The sequence below is a fragment of the Corylus avellana genome, chromosome 8 (assembly GCF_965113065.1).
Source record: "Corylus avellana chromosome 8, dhCorAvel1.hap1.2, whole genome shotgun sequence".
In the NCBI taxonomy this organism is placed as follows: domain Eukaryota; kingdom Viridiplantae; phylum Streptophyta; class Magnoliopsida; order Fagales; family Betulaceae; genus Corylus; species Corylus avellana.
The window spans coordinates 22533586-22556342 of record NC_142497.1 but is presented as its reverse complement, the minus strand read 5'-3'; the positions used below and the strand labels follow the sequence as shown (position 1 = coordinate 22556342).

Below are 22757 nucleotides of genomic sequence, written 5' to 3'. Positions count from 1 at the left end.
TGTATGTTTAAATATTAATTAAAATAATTTTAATTTTTAGTTTATATTTTAAAATATTTTTTTTTCCAATTGACATATAAATTTCATCTCTGCTGTGAGACATTTAGTTTCAACGGATGACATATTTTGTGTTGAGCTACATAATTCTATTTCTATAGAATTTAATTTGCACAAAGAAATTTATTTTATTCTAAATATTATTTTAATAAAGGAACTTGGCTGACATGTAGATTTGAAGTTCAAGCAAAATTATGAGTTTAGTTACTGCCTTAGGGCCGTCTTTAATGTGGCTTTCCTTCTTTTTTTTTTTCTCTTTCTTTCTCTCTAAATTCTCAATATCTTAGAATTCAATTCTTTATAATTACTTCTACCATAATTGGAGCATTAATTAAAAAGCATTGACTAACCTCTACCATAATTGGAGCCTTAAAAGTTATATATATATACTCTTGCTATTTAGGGCCTCATATTTTATTAGGACCTTAAGTGACAGTCTAATTTGCCTATGTTATTTTTTATTTTTTATTTTTTGAGTAATTGCCTATGTAATTTAACAATGTAGTACATATACCCTTAATCACCATCCTTATATTTTCCATAATGTTATACATAAACACATATAGTCAACAGACAATACAAAATTCATAGCACAACATGCAATTAATCTTTACGTACGTTACAACAAACTGCGGGACAAACAAAAAAATCGAAGAAGGCGATCCAATGAAGAGCAGACAAGCAGAACATTTAAAGGGGGGGCAGAAATTAGCTACAAACCAGTTTGTAGCTAATTCATACAAACTCATATTAGTAATATGTGTCCCTTAACATGTGAGAAGTATATGTTTCTTTAATAACATGTACTTCTCACGTGTTTATTAGATGATTTTGTATGAATCAGCTACAAACTAGTTTGTAACAAATTTTTATCGATTTAAAGGCTCATACGAAGCAATTGGGAGCTGTATCAGCTGGGTTCGAGGAGTTGTAGCTCGGCATCTTGTCTATCCCACCCTGGTTTGAGTTAATGTTCGTTGCTTTCTGCTGTGTCGACGGCCCAGATTTATTTAAGCTCGGGTTCACCATCTGCCCTAGTGCAAGTTCCCAACTTGGCATCCACGCCTGTCCTTGCTTTTGTTGTGCTTCTTGTTGTGTCAAATTTAGTTGGCTCAGCCTATGCACTTGTGGTGGGTTCTCTCTACTAATCTGGGCTGCAAAAATCCAAGCATATATATTCATTTATTCACCATGTCACATCCATCGTGTACGTGTCGTTAAATGCAAGAAAATAAAATTTTGACACGGACATCCCAACCCGTTCGAAAACAACAAAAAGTTCTAGGGTTTGACCATAAAAGAAAAATGATGAGTCATTCCTTTAATTACATGATAGAGACCAAATGACCAGGAAGAAAAGGATTGAAAACTAATGTGAAGGAGGTTGTTGAATTATTTCAAAAAAATTTAAGTTAATATAAATTTAATCATTTAATTACTATTTTAACATAAGTATATAGTTGACACGGCCGGAGCGATTATTGAAAATCTAAAAACACAAAAGAGAAATGTTTCAGCTAATTAAAAAAAAAAAAAAGAGGCAAGAAAATGAAATTGTATGAATTGCAACGATTGTCAATGTCGTGAGCAAAGCTTCTAGCTTTCGAGGATAACTTATACCCTTGCGCTTATATATATAGTCATTAGCTTGTGTTCGAGGATATGCATAAAGAAGACAAAGACAATAAGACAACCAAGACAAGTAACTGCTCATTTTGTTTGTCCCATTTCTCACTACATGAGTTTGACTCAAATCAAATATTCTGCGAAACCCTCGATTACCACGCCCGGGATGAAGTTCAATTTTTAACCCCTCGGCCGAACTAATTAAACATTTAAGTGAAGAAGACAAAACTAAAAAAAAAAAAAAAAAATTAAAAACGTTTGGGGTTAAAAAATAAAAAGTTGATTTTAAAGAGAATATTACAAACAAATGGTGCAATCATATTATCATTTGCATTGCCCTAGCTTCTTGCTCCGGCGATCAACCACCTCCTTGTGAGGCTTACCCACCTCCTTGTGAGGCATATCTGAGGTGATTTTTTAATCCCTTTTCTCCCCTGCCCTAGCTTCTTGCTCTGGCGATCATCCATCTTCCCCCACTCTGTTTTGCTGTGAAGGTCCCTTCTTTCCTGGCTAGCGCTTTTTATTCTTCCTTTTCGGCTTTTCCTCAATCTCCCCATGAAGTTGATGGCCTGGAATTGTAGGGGATTGGCTCGTGCTCCGACCTTTCGTACTCTTCGAGCACTGAACAGGCGCCACAGTCCTGACCTAATTTTCTTGTCTGAAACTAAAGTTCCTCCAGATCGGATTCAGCTTGCTCTAAATGGATTGGGCTTCCCATTTCTGGTTCAGGTTCCCCCCGTGGGTCTAAAAGGTGGACTGATTATTGCCTGGAAGCAGGGTGTTGAAGTTGAACCAATCAGGTTGGATCCTTCTAATCTTACTTGTTTGATCTATTCTGATCCTCCCTTTTGTCCGTGGATGATTTCTTGCATTCATGCTCCCCATACCGCTCAATGGCGTAACTCCTTCTGGGATAGTTTATCGAGGGTGGGCAATTCTTTTGGAGGTCCGTGGCTATTGTTGGGTGATTTTAACTCCATCCTCTCCCAATCTGAAAAAAGTGGGGGTAGATCGTTTGGGTCCTCTTCTCATAACGACTTTGCTGATTTCGTTCATTCTAATGCCTTGATTGATTTAGGTTTTAATGGTAATCGTTTTACTTGGAGCAATCATCGTCAGGGCTGTGGTAATATTAGAGAAAGACTGGATAGGGGCTTAGCTTCTCAAAGTTGGGTCCATCTTTTCCCAAATGCTCTTATTAACCACCTACCTGCTGCCCAATCTGACCATTGCCCAATCTTGCTTTCCACTTCAGGTTCATACCAGAATCTTCCCAAGCCCTTTAAATTTGAAGCTTTCTGGACTAGAGACCTTACTAGCCATTCTGTTGTGGCTAATGCTTGGTTATCTGATGTTAGTGGTTCCCCTGCTTTTTCTCTTAGTAGAAGATGGAAGAACACCAAAATGGCCCTAAAAGATTGGAATCATCAGCACTTTGGGAGAATTCAGTCCAACATCAAGGGCTTACTTTCTAAAATTGACAAGATTCAAAGCTCTCCCCATTCTCCTGATAATTATGCCAGAGAGCTCTTCCTTCAAGATGCTCTTCAAGAACAACTTCAGCGGGAAGATGTTCTTTGGAAACAGAAATCTAGAGAGCAATGGCTCACATGCAAAGACTTAAACACTAAGTTTTTTCATGCCTCTACCATCAATCGGAGAAGGTACAATTCTATTAATTTTCTGAAAGCTGCTGACGGAACTATTTGTAATAGAAGAGAAGATATTGGAAATATGCTCGTTGATCATTTTAGTTATATTTTCTCCTCTACTGACCCATGTTTGAATTCAGAGCTTGATGGTTTGGTTCATGGTGTTATCTCTGATGCTGATAATGAATTATTGTGTACTACTCCTGATGAAGCTGAAATATTTCAAGCCATTTCTCAATTGGGCCTGAACAAATCTCCTGGCCCTGATGGAATGACAGGTCTATTTTACAAAACTTATTGGCCTATTGTTAAGGAGAATGTTATTGCCTCTGTGCAATCTTTTTTTAAGGGAGGTTTTTTGCTTAAGGAATTCAATCACACTCATATTGCCCTCATTCCTAAGATTGATAATCCCTCTCGAGTTAATCATTTTAGACCTATTAGCCTCACAAATTTTAACTACAAGATCATTTCCAAAATTCTTGCTAACAGATTTAAGCCTCTTTTCCACAAATTCATCTCCCCCACCCAATCTGCTTTCCTTAAAGGTAGATCCATCCATGATAACACCATACTTGCTCATGAGATTTTCCATTCTATGAAACAGAAAAAGGGCAATGGTGGTCTTTTGGCTTTAAAATTGGATATGGAGAAAGCTTTTGACTCCATGGAATGGGCTTTTATCCTAAAAATTCTGAATCTTCTTGGCTTTTGCCCTAAATGGGTGAATTGGATCCATCAATGCATATCTACCTCCTCCTTCTCTATCCTTCTTGATGGTTCTCCTTTTGGAAAATTCTCTCCATCAAGAGGATTGAGACAAGGAGACCCCCTCTCCCCTTTTCTTTTTATCCTTGGAGCTGAAATCCTCTCTAGACTGCTTTTCCGAGAGGAACAAGCTGGCCGCATTAATGGTATTAAGATTTCTAGATCAAGCCCACCCATTTCCCATCTACTTTTTGCCGATGATCTTATGATTTTCTCCAAGGCTAAATCCAGTGAAGCTAATTCCATTCTCTCTTGTTTGTCCACTTTTTCTAAATGGTCTGGTCAGAAGATTAATTTAGCTAAATCCTCTATGTTTTTCAGCAAGAACAGTAAACCCTCCATCATTTCTGCCATCAAAGGTATCCTTAACCTCACTATTATCCCTTCTAAAGCCAGATATTTAGGGATTCCTCTTTTCATTCACAAAAACAAGAAAGTGGCTTTTAATGATCTTAAAGAGAAGATTTTATCTCGTATTACTGGATGGAAAGCCAAGCTTCTTTCCCAAGCAGCTAGGACTACTCTTATCAAATCTGTTGCCAATGCCATCCCCTCCTATATTATGTCTCTTTTCCTGCTTCCCAAATCTTTTTGTCAATCTCTCAATTCTTCCATTAGAAAATTCTGGTGGGGTTTCCCCCAAAACAAATCCCACAATCTCTATTTTCTTGCTTGGAGAAATATTTGTCAACCTAAATCTGCAGGTGGCTTGGGTATTCGATCATTGGAATTCCTCAACAAGGCTCTCTTGGCTAGACTAGGTTGGAAGATTGTTACCAATCAACCTTTGTTGTGGGTTGAAGCTTTGAAGGGAAAGTATCTTAATAATGGCCATTCATTCCTTGACTTACCTCCAAATCTGTCTTCTTCTTGGTTATGGAAAGGCATTCTTAAGAATAGAAAGGTGATAGAGAAAGGGGCTTGTTGGGCCATCTCTAATGGTGTTGATATCAATATTTGGAACTCTCCCTGGATACCAGCTATCCCTAATTTTAAGCCCTCTCCAAACCCTAATCTGGTTGATCTTCCTGACTTCAAAGTTGCTGACCTGATTATTCAGAGAGATAGAACCTGGAACTCCCTCTTGCTTAATGATCTTTTTGATCCTAACACTGTTTTGCAGATTCAGAACATTCACTTATCTCAAGTTCCATCTCAGGATCGATGGATTTGGGTTCCTTCTCCCAAGGGTGTATTTTCGGTTAGCTCAGCTCATGAGGTGGTAGCCTTGGATAGTTCAAGTAAACCCTCACCTTTTTCTCCTGAAGATTGGAACTGCCTTTGGGGCTTGAAATTACAGCATAGATTAAAACATCTTCTTTGGAAGATTACTTGGGATATGCTCCCTGTTAGAGCTAAAATAGGCAGAATTATTCCCTCTCAGGATCCTGATGCTTGGATTTGTCCTTTTTGCAATGGTCCTGAGGAGACTTTGCAACATATTTTCCTTGGTTGTTCTTTTGCTAGGATTCTTTGGAGGAACATACAATGGCCTATTGATACTTCTTCTTTCAGCACCTTGCCTATTTCTCACTGGATTATGGCTGTTGTCAAGCCTCATCAATTTCTATCCATTCCTAAGGAAGATGTTTGGAGATTTCAAATCTGTGCAGCAGTGGTTTTGGACCACATTTGGTTTTCTAGGAATCAAATCATTCATAAAGCTCAACATCCGGAGATCAAAACTTCAATCAAGCAGATTTTCACCTCGTTCAGAACTCACCTCTCAGCTTGGCATTCGTCTGTATCCAACTCTGTTTGGTCTCCTCCGCCTGCTGGGATTTTCAAGGCCAACTTTGATGTGGCTATTAGAAATGATTTTTCTGTGGCAGCAGCTGTGCTTTCAGATTCTTATGGCTGTATTCTTGCTGCTGCTTCAAAACGTTTATCTTCTGTTGATGTTACCTTAGGGGAATCTCATGCTGCCTTGTTAGCCTCTCAACTTGCTGCTTCTCATGGTTGTTCAAACTTACTTCTTGAAGGGGACGCTCTCACGGTGATAACTGCCATTAATAACCCCTTGGTGTTTAGAGATTGGAACTTTTCTAGTGTAGTGAAGGATATCTCTCTTATTTTTTCTTCTTTTCAAAGTTGTAAGGCTTTGAAAGTGTCACGTTGTGCTAATTTTAGAGCACATTGGTTTGCTAAGTGGGCCGCTTCTAACCTTGTGTTCGGAAGCATTCCCATAGGATCTCCCATTCTCTCTTCTATTAGGATCAAGAGTGGGAATGATCCTCCCTTGTAACCTTTTCCCGCATTTGATTAAAAAAAAAAAAAAAAAAAAAAAAAAAAAAAGAGAATATTACAAACAAAAGTACATAAATTTTGGGACATTAATGCCTTACCTAATTCCGCCCCTACTGTATTGAAGTACTCTGGTTAACGAAAAAGAAATTGCATAAGGAAAATATGGATTAAAATTCCATGCAATAGAGTTATCGTATTGCAACTGAGCTTCTTCAAACTCCACTTGTTCAAACAACCAGAACGCTTGAACTATATCGAAATACATATCCGAATAAATGGGGTTCAAGTACGTTACGATAATATTATTGGACGGGATTTAAATTCTCAAAAATCATGCTTTTATTGTCAAATCCTTTCCAAACATGTCACCAATTACATTTCCCTAAATATCATTACTTTTTCTGTCCTTGAACTATAACTTCACCCGTAGGTTTCTTTGTTGAAAAATAGGAAAAAATAAAAAATAAATAAGTACGATAGGATCACTTTGCAGATATGTGTTAATTTCTTGATTTTGATATGCAAGAATGGAATGCACACTTCCTCTAACCATATATTTATACATATATTAATGGATTCTAGAAACCATAAACTAAGCAAACATAATAACGTACGGGATCACCTAGAGATATATAGTACCGTTAAAATAATTAATGTTCAGGTTAAGGATTAAGTAGCTGTAATCTAGGTTATATTAGAACTGATTTTACCTTGATTTGAGTTCAAATAACCCATCATGTTTGGATTCCCAGTTTCCCAACTAAGCATTCTTTTCTGCGCCTGCATCTGCTGCTGTTGGCTCAAATGAAGTCGCCTCAGCCTGCTCACTTCCGCTTTCTTCTCTTCAATTTCGGCTGCCAAAACACGCAGAAACAAAATTTTTTCATTAAAAGAAACAATTAAGCAGTACGAGAAAAGACAAAGACACAAACACTCAGAGGAGGATGTCGGTCGGTCTAGTCACCGTCTCTGAGGATTTTGTTGTTGGTGTAAGCCGACATCTGCTGGCTCAAACTTTTTTGCTCCAGTTGTAAGAAACGTTGGTGGTTTTTATAAAGTGCAACTTGAGGAGATAGTACTGATATTTGAGCCTGCATGTACACAAAGGACGAAAGATAGAAGATCTTGGCGTATATATATAAAGAAAATATATAATTTTGAAGATATAATGTTTATATATAATCAAGAGGTTAATTACCTCTAAAGCTTTCACCTTCCTTTCCATCTCAGTCACGTACTGAAGCTTCTTCGTTCTAGATTTCTGTGCAGAAAGTCGGTTTGACATAATCCTACAAATTAACAAAATTATGCAGATCCTTCAAGGCTTCAAAAAAAATAATATAACCCACCATATGTAAAAAGAAATAAATCGTTGTTATTATTATTATTTGATAGTCAGAGTTTTCACGGCTCTCAACTCCGATTAGATTTTTAGGACACCGTGTAAAGCTCAAACGGGGATACCCACCAAACCATGTTTGAAAATGGCTTTAGGGTTAAGTGAATTACCACTCAAGCCGACCCATAAAAGTTTAAAGAAACATAGAGAGATAGATGGATCACCGTTTGAGCTTTTTAGGATCCTCGTCTGGATCTATGTTTCGACACCATTTGGGCCTGACATTGCTCACAGTCTCAGCTTTGATAGAGTTACTTTCGCCGTCTTCGGAGGAATTAGGAGATGGGTTCTGGGTCTTTTTGTTAACACCACCACCCGTCGACGCCGGCTGCGAGTTGGGTTGATCAAGTGGCCGGAAATAAATCTTGGTCGTCCGGCTGCTGCTGCTGCCAGAACCATTGTCGCCATGGAGGAAGGGTCTTTTCCAGACTTGAAAGGAAGAAGTACTAGTGCCTAAAGGAAGATTTGATGGCGCCATGACAGCGGAGGGAGGCATCGCTTCGATTGAACTTTTAGGCCATGGTGTCACGTCCAGGCCAACGCCACTACTCTTTTTGTTCGTGTCCTCCATATCTCAATGTTTTCTTCCTGCAAATTACAGATAAGGAAATGAACTTTCTGTAATACTCCTACTCACACCCTAGCAAGCAATTGATGGATGAGCCTGTGGGATTAAGAGCGTTGCCTGGCCCTACCTTTATAAAGAGAAAATACAGTCAAATTACCAAATATTTCCTTGTCACATTATTGCACCACTCGTTATTCCCCATAGCGGGTAATTGGGTAAATTTGAAACAAGTCTAATACCCTAAAGAGAAATACTATACCGCGCTACATTTTTATTTTATTCTGTTATATTGATGTGACGGAGTCTAATAACTTTTAGACCCTACCACGTTAGCATTATGGAATAAAAGTTTGATGTATAAGATTACTATTTACTCATACTCTAAAACACAGATCTCACCTTATATTGTTAAAAGAGTAGCGTTAGAAACCCCATTTTTAGCCCATAATGCTAATATGACAATTCCAAGCAACATTTGGATCAGTCATAGTAATAAATAAAAAATTAAAAAAAGAAAAAAGAAAAAAGAAAAAAAAGAAGAAGCAAATCTAAGGATTGGTAGAAACAGCCACATCAGCATTGTACAATAAAAATGTGAAGGGATGGAATTAAATGTTGGGTATAAGAAGGACCCTAGGTTTTCCAATCTTTTCTTAATTTTGTTTATTATATATATATATATATATATATATATATATATATATATATATATAGCCTCTCTTTGACCCTATAAAATTAAATTATACTTAGCCTCTCATTCATATTATGACCTCCTAATGAGAAATCTTGATTCTGTCTTAGTTGGTAGATGCTATATATTAGTCGCATGACTCGCATTAGGTACGTAATTTGGTCAATTTACATGGCCTCATAAGATATTGTTGATGATTGAGTTAGATATTCCTTGATAATACGAGATGTGTTTAGTGTCATTCTCCTATACATTTTTTGTCCTTTTTTTTCTTTTCTATTTTTTTTTTTAATTCACTATTAAATATGTGGAACCGACATACTTATCTCTTATACAGAGATAAACAAAAAAATAAAAACCAAACATTTCACTTATCATATTCATGCTTATCTCTATTAAGGATCTCTCCAACGGTAATTAAGAACCATGCCATATGGTAAAATATGATAGCTGTCGCTTATGCTAATTTGAATGCATGAGAAAGCTACCATGAGTTTTTGAAACAGAATTCAGGCTAAGTATGGAACCTAATCATTATAGTACAGCAAACATGTCACCAAATTGTGCCATGTGGACGTCCAGACAAGCAATTCAATTTTTTTTTTTTTTTTTGTTGAGAAAACTTCATTGAAAACGTTTGAACTTTCACCCGATTTGATAACCCCCCCTAAACTTCAAAATCTCACAATTTAATTCTCTGAGCTTTCAATTGCTCTCAATTTAATTGGATCTCTCCGTTAGATTTTAAACGTTACATGACGTTTATACCTCTGACTTTTATAAAAAATTCAAACTTTCAAAACGTTTTTTTATATATTAAAAACAAAAAAAAAAAAAAACAAAAATCAAGGATATTTTGGGATATTTTGGTCTTTTTTTTTGTATTTTTAACGGCTAAAATTGACGGAAGTGTCTAAATTGAGAGCAATTTGAAAGTTCAAGGGACCAAATTAAGAAATTTTGAAATTTAGAGAGTATATTTCAAAACGTGTGAAAGTTCGAGAGTTTTCAGTGAAATTTTCTTCTTCTTTTTTTCTACAAATTAAAAAGCTTGCATAATAATAAAGCTAGCACAGTTTAAGCTACTAGGGTTTAATCATGAATTAAGGAGACAACCCAAAAAGAAAAAAAAAAATAAAAATTAGAAGATATATTAATTCAATATTTAATACGAAATTCAGTGTTGAGTTGCTCCAAATTAATATGTTTTCCAAATTTGTATCAGATGTCTTAAAAGAAGTCACTTTGTTTTTGACATGACAAGTACATTCGATTATGAGTATTTAATTAATACTTTCGAAACCTATTTATCAGTAGTATAATATACGATGGAAAGTCTATTTTACAACCTTCAATAAAAATTTGATACATCAAGTAAAAATATTAAATACAATAGAAATTAAAATAATGTATTCTTAATTAATTCAAATTAATCTCATGAATTTTTTAATTCATTTTAACCCAACGTGCACCACCCACAACGAACCTCCCATCCACCTCTGAGCCCCCGACACCGAAGCCTCCAAAACCAAGCAAGACAGTGGCTTAAGTGATTTTGTCCGTAGTTTTGTCAATGTGTATTTTGGCAAGAGAATGAAAATTATTTAGTGTGAAGAGTTATATTATTTTTTGATATTTTTAGCTTAGGTGTCTACTTTCTATTCGAGAGTACAAAACACCAAGTTTACATCACGACCTGATTGAAGTTAGTCTCTAAATTAATGATCTGGTTTTGTAATCGGCTCCAACAATAACCTTGAGGTGGGGTTTTGTTTGGAGAATCTAATCATATATCTTTGGACATCTAGGCTTTTAGGAAGAGTAAATACATTTTTATGGGATTATTATGAGGTAAAAAAGTGAAAAACTATGTAAAGCAAAAATGTGTTCATTTGGTAAAAATATTTCTTTTGACTTTTTTGCTTTAAAAATGTTCAAAATTGTGTTATATGGATAAAACAAGCTTTTCTAAGGACAAAACAAGAATGTTGCGATTTGGATGAGCAATAACAAATTTGTTTATTTTCGGACCTAGCTAGACAGAAAGAGCTCAATAAATAGATTTCTGTCAAACATGTCTTTTAGTTGTAGATAATGTAAGGAAGTTTTCATGCATGTTGGTCGGTTCTTGGGATATTCCTGCAGACGATGTATTAAGCAGATTAGGGGAAAAAAAAAAATTAAGAAAGAATAATAATAAAAGTTTTTAAGAAAGCTAGAGCCCAAGTTATTCTGCAAATTAACTCCTTTTTTATTTGTCTTTCCTCATATTCTTGAATTCATAGGGTAAAGTTTTCCCCCCAATTTGAACCGGTAGGAATTCCTCCAATTTAGAACATTAAATTGATATATGCTTCTAGAGTAAGTGATTCTCACACGCATTTTTAATTAAATTAACCGCTAATGTAAAATGCACGTGAGAAGATCATTGATTTCAAGAATAAATGTCAATTTAATAAATTGAGTCGAAGGAAAATGACTTTATATATCCTTCTTCAAAAATCAAACATCAATCTACTTCAACGATCGCGTCGGATCAATCAAAATTTAAACATATACTTTAATTCTTTGGAGAGCCTTAAATTAGAGACAGATAGATATATATAAAAACATGGGAGTAAATAGAAAGGTAGGGTGACTCTTGAATTGTGTAATTAGTGACCCTAGATTGCTTACTTAAGGTTGACTTGTATGATATTCATCTACTAATGAAAACCATTAATGCACCACCCTACCATTCAAGTAATTAGCTTAATTAGACTACAAGAAAATTTCACTCTTTCATATTCATCCCCTATATAACTCTTGTCATATTCATCCCCTCTCATATATGTAAGTTCTAATGAGAATCCTAGGGGAGGAAAAGGCATCAAGATAAATAAATTTAAAATAAGATCGAATAAAATTAAACCCTCTCATATATGTAAGTTCTAATGAGAATCCTAGGGGAGGAAAAGGCATCAAGATAAATAAATTTTAAACAAGATCGAATAAAATTAAACCCAAGTGCAATATATATATATAGTTTAAAAGACAGTTTTCTTTCAAATGCATGCGAGAATTACATATTTTGGATATATAGGAGTTTAATAGACTGATCAGTTAGAAGAAATAGCTCTAATCTAGTTCGGAGAAAAACTTAGTTTTTCCGGGACAAGCCAATACTGAATGTTCTTTTAGGAGGGCCCTGCAGGGTTTGGAGGGTTGAAGTACTCCACAAAATCTCCACCGCCAAATTGAGCAGAGTTCTGGTTCACCATCTGCGGAAACCCAGGTGCCACAAAATTATCATTACAGCTCTCATGATCAGGTTGGTTTAAGCCCATATGATGATACTCTAACGGATGATTCCCAGGGTGTGCGCCATTGATGAGCATCTCTGGCAGTTGCTGCGGTTGTTGTTGACAAGCCTCAAACATTAACTGCTTAAGAATGTCTCTTTCTTTCTTCAGTTCCTCATATTCAGCTGCATTAATATTATTTCTTGGTTAATCTTTCATTGATCTTGTGTGAAACTAATTGATGAGAGAAAGAAAGAAAGAGAGCGAGAGAGTACCTTCTTTGTACATAAGTTCACAAGAAAAGGCAGAAAGTTTTTGCTTAATTGAATTGTTTTCTGCTTTCAGAAGCAAATTTTGATGATGACTATATTTTATCCTTGGAGAGTGGATTGCTACTTTGGCCTGCATGTATATATATATATATATATATCCCAAAGAAATAAAAATTCATTGTTACAAAGTTTTGATTAGTGAATGTCATGTTGGTTCAATAAATAAATTTACCATATCAACTATATGGAAAATAATAATAGGGTTGATGACAAACACTCAGGGATCATATTTACGAGCGTTTATTTAAAAGGGCACGCACGCATCCAATCATAGAGATGCAAATTACCTGCAAAGCTTTCACTTCTGTTTCTAGTTCTGAAATATATTGGATCTGTTTGAGTCGATATTTTTGTGAGTACTGTCTGCTTGCCATAATTCTACAAGCCAAGGATAGATAATTAAAGACATGTTGGGTCAAAAAAAGGAAGCACATCTTGAAAAGGATTGTATATAGAGAAGTGAGTGAATTAATTAATGAACCTTCTAAGCCTCTTGGGGTCAATGTTAGAGTAATCTTTGTCACCGTGGCCTCGAGGGGGCTGGGCGGTCTCGATTTCTGCACCAGCAACTCCTTTGACAGAGCTATGACTTCCATTAATGGTGTAGAGCTCATGACCAGAGCTAACATTCCCATGGGGTACAGTACGACTCCTACTTGGGCCTTCCATTTCTTCAATCAACAACTTAATGATCACCTATAAAGACAATCCCCATATATAGCCGTATGAGTATATGAAGAAAAAGCACAGCAAAAAAACGAAAAAAGAAAATGGATTTTCACTTGCTATTCATACTAGCTTATGCTTATAAATGGAAGAAATGAATAGGGCTAGAATACAAGAAAGATCTGCCACAGCCACCCCTTAATTTATAGATGCTAGAATGAGAGGGAAACTCTACAAATTACTTGCTATAACTATTTGAATATTGTCACTTTGAGTATCCATTCTGTCACTCTATAATGATAGGAAATCAGCGGTTGTCATTTAGGCTGAGAAGAATATGCCAGTAAGTTTCCCCAACATAATGCTATTCTCATAATCATGAAACCCTATTAAATCCACATTAGCAAAAAAGGAAAAACTATGAATTAGTTTCTATATGGGTACAGGTAACAGGCTAATAGCCAATGTGTAAGTGGACACATGCTAGGTGCACTAATCGAAACCTAATAATTATATATTCCGTTACACGTTTAAGAAATTATTCACGTAACAAAATCATCATTCCGCTTTTTCGGACTCTTTCATCACCGGAAAGCTTGTGCTCTTTCTTCCTAACCCTAATCACATCTTTTCTCTCTCTCTCTCTCTCTCTCTCTCTCGTGTGCAACTTATCGTCAGTCCATCAACTGCTTTCGCGCGTTCGCAATCCGATGGTAGGAGTGTTTATAACCGACCGGACAACCAATAATCGCTTATAACCGCTAATTAACCGATTTGGTAGTCGGTTATTAAAAACCGCTAACCGCCTAGGGCGGTTGCGGTTAGCGGTTTTAGGGGATAGGGAAATGCGGTTATAACTGATAACCACCTTTATTTATATATAATAATATAAATATATATTAAATATTTTTATTAACAAACTATTAAATAAAAGATCCAAATATTAAGATAACCAATATATATATATATATATATATATATCTCCAAAACAACGTACATGTTTTTTTTCATCTTTTTGGGGCCTTATACCCTTAAAATAAGACCAAAAAATAGGTAAATTAAAGGCTCAAAACACTTAAAAAAATTCAAAAGCCAATTTTAAGAAAAGCGGTTATAACCACCGGTTATTTGATTGAATAACCGCTAATTGCTTAGGCGGTTGCGGTTATTAAAAGCCAATAACCGCCAAAGTCAGTTGCAGTTAGCGATTATAACCAATAACTGACGGTTATAACCGTTTGAACACTCCTATGCGCAGCCGCATTCCTTGCAAATTGGTCTACTGAATGAGAACTAGGGCATTGAATCTGTTTTGCACTTTGATGTTACAACATTCAAGTACATATATACCTTCATTTTTTATAGTTGTCTGCATTTATCAAATATCCCAAAAGGTATTATCATTAACAGATCCACATACTTGGGAGGTCCACCATTTTATACATTAAATTAAACTTTTTAGTTGATTAATGATTGCCATAATGTTTAATGTCTTGTGTAGTTTTTAATAATACACATACTTTGTTACTGAATAGTTGTCGGCCGCATCCTGCTTATGGTTAAAAATAGAAATTGATCATAATAGGCTGATAATTTTGGTAGGATTTGGCATGGGCGGAACTAAAAAGAAAAAAATAAAATAAAATTGAGGGGTAAGAATTGATTTTAAAAAGGTTATAGAGGTATTTTTTTAAAAGAAAAAAAAAATTGAGGGGTAAGAATTGATTTTAAAAAGGTTATAGAGGTATTTAAAAAAAAAAAATTAGCCAATACCTTGACTATTTTTTATTTTTTGACATGTCTATACAAGGAGAAAGAGAGGAGAAATTCGATCAAGTGATTTTCACTTAAAGATGCGTGGGCCCTAACCGATACCTTGACTATTGAGTCAACTTAGTTGCGCCCATGGGGTTTGGATTTATCTTTGGCATAATTAGAGTTAAATCCAATATAACAATATTCTTATGAATACTTCTGCCAATTGGGTGTTTGTTGTGCATTGGGATATACTAGTTGGAATGAGGGGTCATGATCCTATTGGACCATATGGACAAGTGCCTGCAAAAGCAACACTATTTAATTTTCATCGACTTACGTACATAAGTAGCTAGCCCAAGGGAATGAGAGAGACTACTAAAATTGGGGCTTACATCCCCATTAGTTCAGCCCAACCTCTATCAATCCAATATCCAAACAATTAAGGTGTGATTCTAGGACCACCTTGGAGCTCATGTGCCTAGACCCACCAACAAGCATCGATTCGAAACCCACATACAGTAACAAATCCCTATGATTATGAAACAGTCCTAAAGAAGGAAAGATTGTCCACCAAGGGGGATCACCTAAAGGGAGAGTATTCTGTTCCCAAGAGGTAGCTCAATCGACTGGGACCACGCCTAAAGAAGCAGAAGTCACTAGTTCGAATTTTTCTCTCCCCTCTTGTGTGGACTTGTAAAAAAAAAAAAAAATAGAAGGAGTATTCCGCCAAAGACAACGATTTGTTAAAGACCCACAAGAAAGGAAAACCCTGAAGGAAACCCAACATTGTCAAAGGGCTCAATCGGCTAGTGAGTGGGAATATTTTTCTTACCCAAGCCCCTAATCAAAATTAAGATCAAGCCTATATAAGGTCAGTGGGGTGAATGGCATATGTATGCCTAATCTCTACCATGTCTTCCATTCTCTTATCACCTTAACTCTACACTTTTACTTGCTTAAGTGTCAGAGATTGTACTGCCATCACGAACAGCGCGCCACTCTGACTTTTAATTTTCTTGCAAGATTCTTGAATCCTAAATGTATATAGTACTCATTGTATTAACTCTAACGTTAAGTGGTTACATCTCATATCGTACCTATGATAGTCACAAAACCACAAGAATGAATAGTTAGTCGTAGAATATAATTGATTCCAATTATATTATATAAGTTTAAGTTTTTGTACTTAGTAATTACACAGCATATTATATTGAAACTTCTTTTCATATAAGATAATATTTCAAGACCTCATGATTTGGAAACTCAACTTTCTTCTCGTGATTTTTTTGGGTTGATTGATGCAGCTAGTTGCGAAGAGAAGAAAAGGGAATTAGTTTTATTTATTTATTTATTTTAATGAAAGATGGGTCTAAAAATGGGTTTGGTAGTTGAAGGGACAATCTCGACGAGATGTTTCTCGAGCTACTTGGCCTTGTTTTGAAGCTAACTCGGATTTGTTCTTAATTTTGTTTTATGAATAAATTCATATATATATGCAAGTTGGAAATTCAGTTATGTAAATAATTTAAAAATTTAACCTTGATTTTTTTTCCAATTTAGGTTCTATTCATTTCGACATAAAATGTTTTCGGTCAAAAAAATATTTTAGCCAAAAAAAATTTCTCTAAAAAAAATTACTACATTTTTTTTTATATATTTTTATTTAATCATATTATCCTATAAAAATTAATATTTATTCACAACATAAATATATATATATATATATATATATATATATATATATATATATATATATATTTTAAAAAAAAAAACCTAAAAAATTTGAGTTCTGACCATGGTGCACAAACATACACAAGTTGCGACGGTGTCACGGAGGTGTCCAGGCCGATCGGGTCTGGTGGGGGCTTGGCAAAGTCTCGGTTGAGTTACCGCTGTGTCTTGACGGTTCCTGTAAAGTCTCGACAACATCCCAATTAAAAGTTTAAAAGAATTTATCAAGTAGACGGTACTTTGAGACATTTGTACATTTTTCATAATTTGTTTTTAAAAAAACAAAATTTATGAGAGGATGGGGCCTGATTCCCAAAACCAATCCCCCAAAGTTCATCCCTGCACGAAATAAGTTCTATAATCTATTCGTTGACGCAATATTCTTTAGCCATGGCCACCCAACGACAAGTCCAGGGTGGTTAGGCAATTGCTTCAAAAAATTAAAACATAAAGAGCAAAAGCTAAAGAAAAAGTCAAAAGTTACACTCTACTCTGGTAGAGTGTTATTTATTTAAAGAAATGGCTGCTTCAACTGCAAACGTGAATATCTTAACCCCGATTCCGTCGTGGTCGTCCAGATTCGAACCACTTCTTCCCAGATCTCAATTGGGATCAATTTCCAAGGCTCCCTTCTCTTCGCTCTCAGCTCCTAATACTACCACTATAAGCTTTGGTTCCAGACCCAGACAGACCAGAGTACTGAACCGGGACGCCAAGCCACCGGCTGCCTCTATGGTGCTTGAGAACCCGGTCGTCTCCGATATCTGCGCCACCCTCTTGAGCGGTTGCATCGCGCTGTCGATGTTTCGAGTCTGGGGAGAGACCGCCAAACGAGGGCTCTTCGACCAGGTCAAAATCAAAATCCCCCTTTGTTCTTGTGTATGTTGTATCAGTAAGTGGTTACAAGTTTATGAGAATTTGATTCTTTTGGGTTTTTTTTTTGTTAGAGTTCTTCTGGGTTTGGTTAATAATCTTAGTTGCTTGGGTGAATTGCAGAAATATAGGTTCAGAATTGGTTTTTATAGAAGTTAAGGATAGGTTCAGAGTGGCTGATTCTTGTTTCTCTAATTCACAACTGCTTGATGTCTGACTTGCCTATACATGTATATATCAAAATTCCCTTGTAGACTTGTAGTTGTCTTCAAAAAATTTACATGCAAACTTAGAGCCTATTTGGATTGCGACAAAGCACTTAAAAAACTTCTTTTTATTTTTTATTTTCTTTCTAAAAAGGTCTAAAACTGTGTTTGAAGAAAGCTTAAAAGTTTAAAATATTTTTTTAAGCTTTTTCTATAGACAAAAGTCCTATTTTTAAAGCAATGACAAACGGGCTGTTAGCCTTTAGATACTATATGAGATGGATTTTGATTAGCTTCCTTTCTCTTTTAATGTAGCCCTTGTGGTGGCATTTTGTTTTTCTTGCAAAACTAAAGAACCATATAATTAAATGCAGTCGATTAAAAATGGAACAAACAGGCATAACATGCTGTCTTAAAGTATGTGCATTTAAGGAATTTTCCATATTGTTAATTTTGTGTCTTTCTTTTCCTCTGCTTTTTCCCTCAAATTCTTTCTTTATTTTTTGGCCATGTTTAGAAGTTGAATCGGAAGCTTGTGCATATAAGCATCGGGCTGGTTTTCATGCTTTGCTGGCCTCTGTTCAGGTAATCTTATTATTGTCAATGAACTTTTTTCATAATTTTACTACATAATCTGTCTTCTGAATAGCTATTACCAAATATTACAGTTCTGGGCATCGGGGGGCCATTTTAGCATCTCTTGTTCCGGGCATCAATATCATACGAATGCTTCTCTTGGGACGTGGAATAATGAAAGATGAGGCTATAGTGAAGTCAATGAGCAGACACGGAGACTATAGGTTACAATTCTGAGAGAATTATTGGTTGGGAAATTGGAATGCTTCTCTGAAAAATGAGTCATATATGTCTGCTTCTCTTCCCTGGACTTGATCCCACCTAGAGAGATCACTTTTGCTATGAAATGACTCAAGTGCTTGACCCATATCAGAAATGAGGTTAATTTGTCTGGACTTTTGATATTACATCCTCTGGTAATCCAAAATAAGGAACTGGTTAAGGTTCTACCTGCTGGATTGCCATATAAATTCTGATATCTCCTAGGTGGGAATCAAATTTTCTAAAATTGAGCCACGTCTGAGCAAAGATTCAAAGCAAAATCATTTTTCTTTTTAAGTATATATATATATATATATACACACACACATATTTTTGATTGATTGATTAATCATATCTTTACATTACTTTTCAGTTTGTCCTTAGCTTACTTTATGCATCAGGGAACTTCTCAAGGGACCACTCTACTATGCTACAACAATCACTTTGGCTTGTATAATTTATTGGAGAACTTCCCCCATTTCAATTGCAGCAATCTGTAACCTCTGTGCTGGGGATGGTAATTCCTATCGAGTTAATTACTCTTGTCTGTTCTGTTGGCTTGATTTGGGTAGACTCTAGCCGTTGTAGTAATTAACATCAGCTTTTGCACAATTGTGCCAAAAACAGCAAACCTACTCAGATCTTCTCTGTTTGACTTTTGAAATAATGGGCTTTTACTTCCCTGATTCAGGTTTAGCTGACATTATTGGAAGGCGGTTTGGTGGTGCTAAAATTCCCTACAACAGAGACAAATCTGTAGCTGGTAGTGTAGCAATGGTGTCTGGCGGATTTTTGGCATCTGTAGGGTAAAAAATTCCCCCCCTCTATTACTCTTTGAGCTCTGCATGGTCATTTGTTTTTGCTTGTGATAAATGATACTTTGACAGGTATATGTACTATTTCTCATTATTTGGATTTGTTCGGGGAAGTTGGGAAATGGTTTTGGGCTTTTTGGTTGCGTCTCTTGCCTCAGCACTGGTGGAATCACTCCCTATAAGCACTGAGCTTGATGACAACCTGACAGTTCCCTTGACTTCCATATTGGTGGGCACTCTTGTTTTCTGATTTCAGTAGTTAAGGAAAGCAGACTTGATTAACAGAGGGAAGTGTTGGGATTGACCTGACGTAGGGGTGGATAATGTATTCGTTGTATACTAAAATTTTGGACAATTTTAGGACAAGAGAGCCAACTCTTATTAGGCTTGTAAGATTAATTGCACTTGTATGCTTTTGGGGCTCCTCCTCAAGTGCATCCTTTTGTCTGGGGTTTGGACAAGACGTTTCTCAATTTCAAATGAAATTGATAGAATCAATTCATGATGTCATTTTATTTAAATTTTTCAAAAGATTATTAATATTGACATAATGTACACCGTTACTCCATTAGATACATCAACTTTAAAATTTGATTATAAAATGAAGAGTTTTCATTTCAAATGAAATGGAGAATCATATTCACTCCTGGTTTGCCCTTTGTGCCATTGTTTCTTTTCTTCATTCTTTTCAATACATACTCATTTATCCAAAAAAAAAGAGAGCCAGCCTATGATAAATGAGATGGTAATTTCTTCTTGCAATCTGGAATCCTATGCAATATTGAAACTTGTGCGTTGTTTCTTTCAACTGTAGTGTGTACTGTACAATGAGCATACCTTTACTATCAATGTTCGAGCTCATTGCATTTGTACTAGACTAATTTAAAGCTGGCTGCGTTCTTTCGAAAAGAAATAATAAGTGTTAGAATATTAATTAAATAATTAAATAAATTATTTTTTTATCAATTTAAATTTTTTGAATAATTGTCGGGGAGAGAGACGACTTTCTAGTCTTCCGAAGAAATATCTTAAACAAGTAACAAAAAGTAGAGATGGACATTTTGGAAGAAGCATAAATTACATAAACTCATAGAATTTAGGAGCTTGTCTTAGGGAGACCTAAACCATAAGATTTAAGCAAAGTAAATATCATGGAAACACAAGATGATTATATTGATCATGGGAGACTTACAGCCACAGGTTAGAGATTAATTAATACCAAGCATCAAACCTAAACTTCAGAATATTAAGTACATAAAATAATCATGAATTTTGAAATAATTAACCCTCAAGCAGGTTCATAATAATACATGCTCAATAATATGAATTATATAGCTAAAGCTCTCGCAAACCGAAGCACTCAACTGGGGGAATTTTCTGCTAACTTCACTCTCTCCCTGCACTGACCCTTCTTCTGGTGTAACATCATCCATCCTCCCTTCTGGTGTAACATCTTCCATCCTCCTCCGTTTCCTCGGCCACGGCAACGGACACTTCTGCCGAGTCACTGTGCCGAGTCACTGAGCCCGAATGCTCCGATTCTTGGCCCCTAGCGCTCTTGAGGCGAGGCAGCAAGACAATAAACAAGATGAAAAGAGAGAAGACAGCGACGAGAACAAACATCATAATCTCTCCATGTAACTCGAAGTGCTTATCATGCAAGAAGAGAAGCTCGTTTGGGTATCCAGGAGGCATGGCGGGTGAGAGCAATGAGAGCCTTGAATAATCCACCAATCTTCTTCGTGTCATATCTTAATCTTCTTCACATCCTTTTTGGTTGGTGCATGCCTGCTTGCTTCATATATATCTGTGCGATTTAAGGAATGTGAAATGTTTGACTAGAGCAAACCCTCCAAAAGTTCCCTGTTTTATTATCCCACCACATCCACCAAGTCATTCGTCCGACGGTGACTGGGGGCCTCGTGGCCCAAGCTTCTTTTGTTGTTTCCCTCCCACCCCCACCCCAACACTGTCCTTCAATTCGTGTTGTCGAAAGCGATCCCTTCTAGCTATGGTGATATGGTGATGGGGTGATGGGTTGCAGCCTTGCAGGGTTCGTACTTACCCAAAAAGAATGGTTGGAGGGTCCTAATCCAATCTTAGTTGGAGCAAGTTATGAAAGCTTAGTGACTAAGAATTAGGACAAAGATCTCACAAATCTTTGTGTTTTGGACAATAAATGTGAGAAAGCTTTTACAAAGTCTACTTGTCCGAGCAAATCTTAGGTAGCTTGTCCACCAACCCACCTGCTCGAACAAGGTCTAAATACTTACTTATGGTTCGAACGTAAGTAAGCCTCAACAAAGTCAAAATCTTGGGCAGCCCGTCAACCTATTCGGACATTGTCTTTAACTCGTGTTGTCGAAATTGATTCCTTCTAGCTGTGCTGATGGGTTGCAACCTTAGTTGGAGCAAGATAGGAAAGCTTAGTGCTTAAGAATTGGGATAGAGATCTCATAAATATTTGTGTTCGGATTGTTAGTAATTCGAATAGTAAATGTGAAAGAGCTTTTACAAAGTCAACTTGTTCTAACACATTTTGGACAATCTGTCCACCGACCCACCTGCTTAAACATATGAACCCTATAAAAAATTCTCTCATATTTATCATCCAAACGTAAAAAAGGCCCTAAAAAATCTGCATCCACTTGTTTGGACAACATGTTAGAGCATTCTCAGTAAACTCCCTATAAGAGAGTCTGTTCCCTAAGTTTAGAGAATATGTCCAAAAAATCGCAAAAAAAGTCCCATAACAGACTCCCTAAATGAACCATAAACATTATGATTGCTGTAGTGGAACCCAATGTTTTGGGTTTCACTATTGCAATCCTTATGATTATTAAAATTAAAAAAAAAAAAAAAAAGGTTTCTCTCTCTTCTCTATTCTCTCCTCTCTCATCTCTCTTCTTACGATTCTCTCTTCTCTCTCCTCTCATATATACAATATAATTAAAAAATAAATATTTTAATGATATAGAAATGATTAAGGAAAATTATTGGGATGTATTTTGACACAGGAATTTAAATTCTTAAATGTAAAAAAAATGACAAAAAGACTGCTGAGAATGCTCTAAGTCTTGTTTAGGCTTTCTCATATTTACTTCGGAATTGCTAAGAATTTAATCCGAATCCTGAGAATTGAGCCAGTCTTGATGTCAGTGATGGCTGGTTTCCGTGTGGGGTCTAAACGCGTGAATAGAAAGTGACGTGGTACGATGGTTGTCAAAGTTAGAATCCTGTCCATTTCTCC

General features: G+C 36.0%; 2 protein-coding genes across 2 annotated transcripts; one reads left to right on the top strand and one right to left on the bottom strand.

Moving 5' to 3' along the window:
• Positions 1–942: 942 nt before the first annotated feature.
• Positions 943–8320, bottom strand: LOC132163160 (uncharacterized). The gene is made up of 5 exons (XM_059573347.2): positions 7914–8320; positions 7549–7639; positions 7315–7441; positions 7061–7204; positions 943–1211 (listed from the first exon to the last, which is right to left on the bottom strand). The coding sequence occupies exons 1-5, from the start codon at positions 8318–8320 to the stop codon at positions 943–945; spliced, it is 1038 nt and encodes a 345-aa protein (XP_059429330.2).
• An 8899-nt stretch (positions 8321–17219) lies between these two features.
• On the top strand, positions 17220–20011 carry LOC132164031 (putative phytol kinase 3, chloroplastic). The gene is made up of 6 exons (XM_059574437.2): positions 17220–17625; positions 18373–18440; positions 18524–18655; positions 19094–19209; positions 19384–19498; positions 19580–20011. Exons 1-6 carry the CDS (start codon positions 17296–17298, stop codon positions 19755–19757), a joined length of 939 nt encoding a protein of 312 aa, XP_059430420.2. The 5' UTR covers positions 17220–17295; the 3' UTR covers positions 19758–20011.
• The last annotated feature ends 2746 nt before the right edge of the window (positions 20012–22757 follow it).

Coding starts and splice junctions, on each gene's coding strand:
- LOC132163160 (XM_059573347.2), bottom strand. CDS start 8,320: ATGGAGGACACGAACAAAAAGAGTAGTGGCGTTGGCCTGGACGTGACA. Junction 7,640..7,913: donor GATCCTAAAAAGCTCAAACG/GTGATCCATCTA, acceptor GTTAATTTGTAG/GATTATGTCAAACCGACTTT. Junction 1,212..7,060: donor TTATTTGAACTCAAATCAAG/GTAAAATCAGTT, acceptor GGATTTTTGCAG/CCCAGATTAGTAGAGAGAAC.
- LOC132164031 (XM_059574437.2), top strand. CDS start 17,296: ATGGCTGCTTCAACTGCAAACGTGAATATCTTAACCCCGATTCCGTCG. Junction 17,626..18,372: donor AACGAGGGCTCTTCGACCAG/GTCAAAATCAAA, acceptor GGCCATGTTTAG/AAGTTGAATCGGAAGCTTGT. Junction 18,441..18,523: donor CTTTGCTGGCCTCTGTTCAG/GTAATCTTATTA, acceptor CAAATATTACAG/TTCTGGGCATCGGGGGGCCA.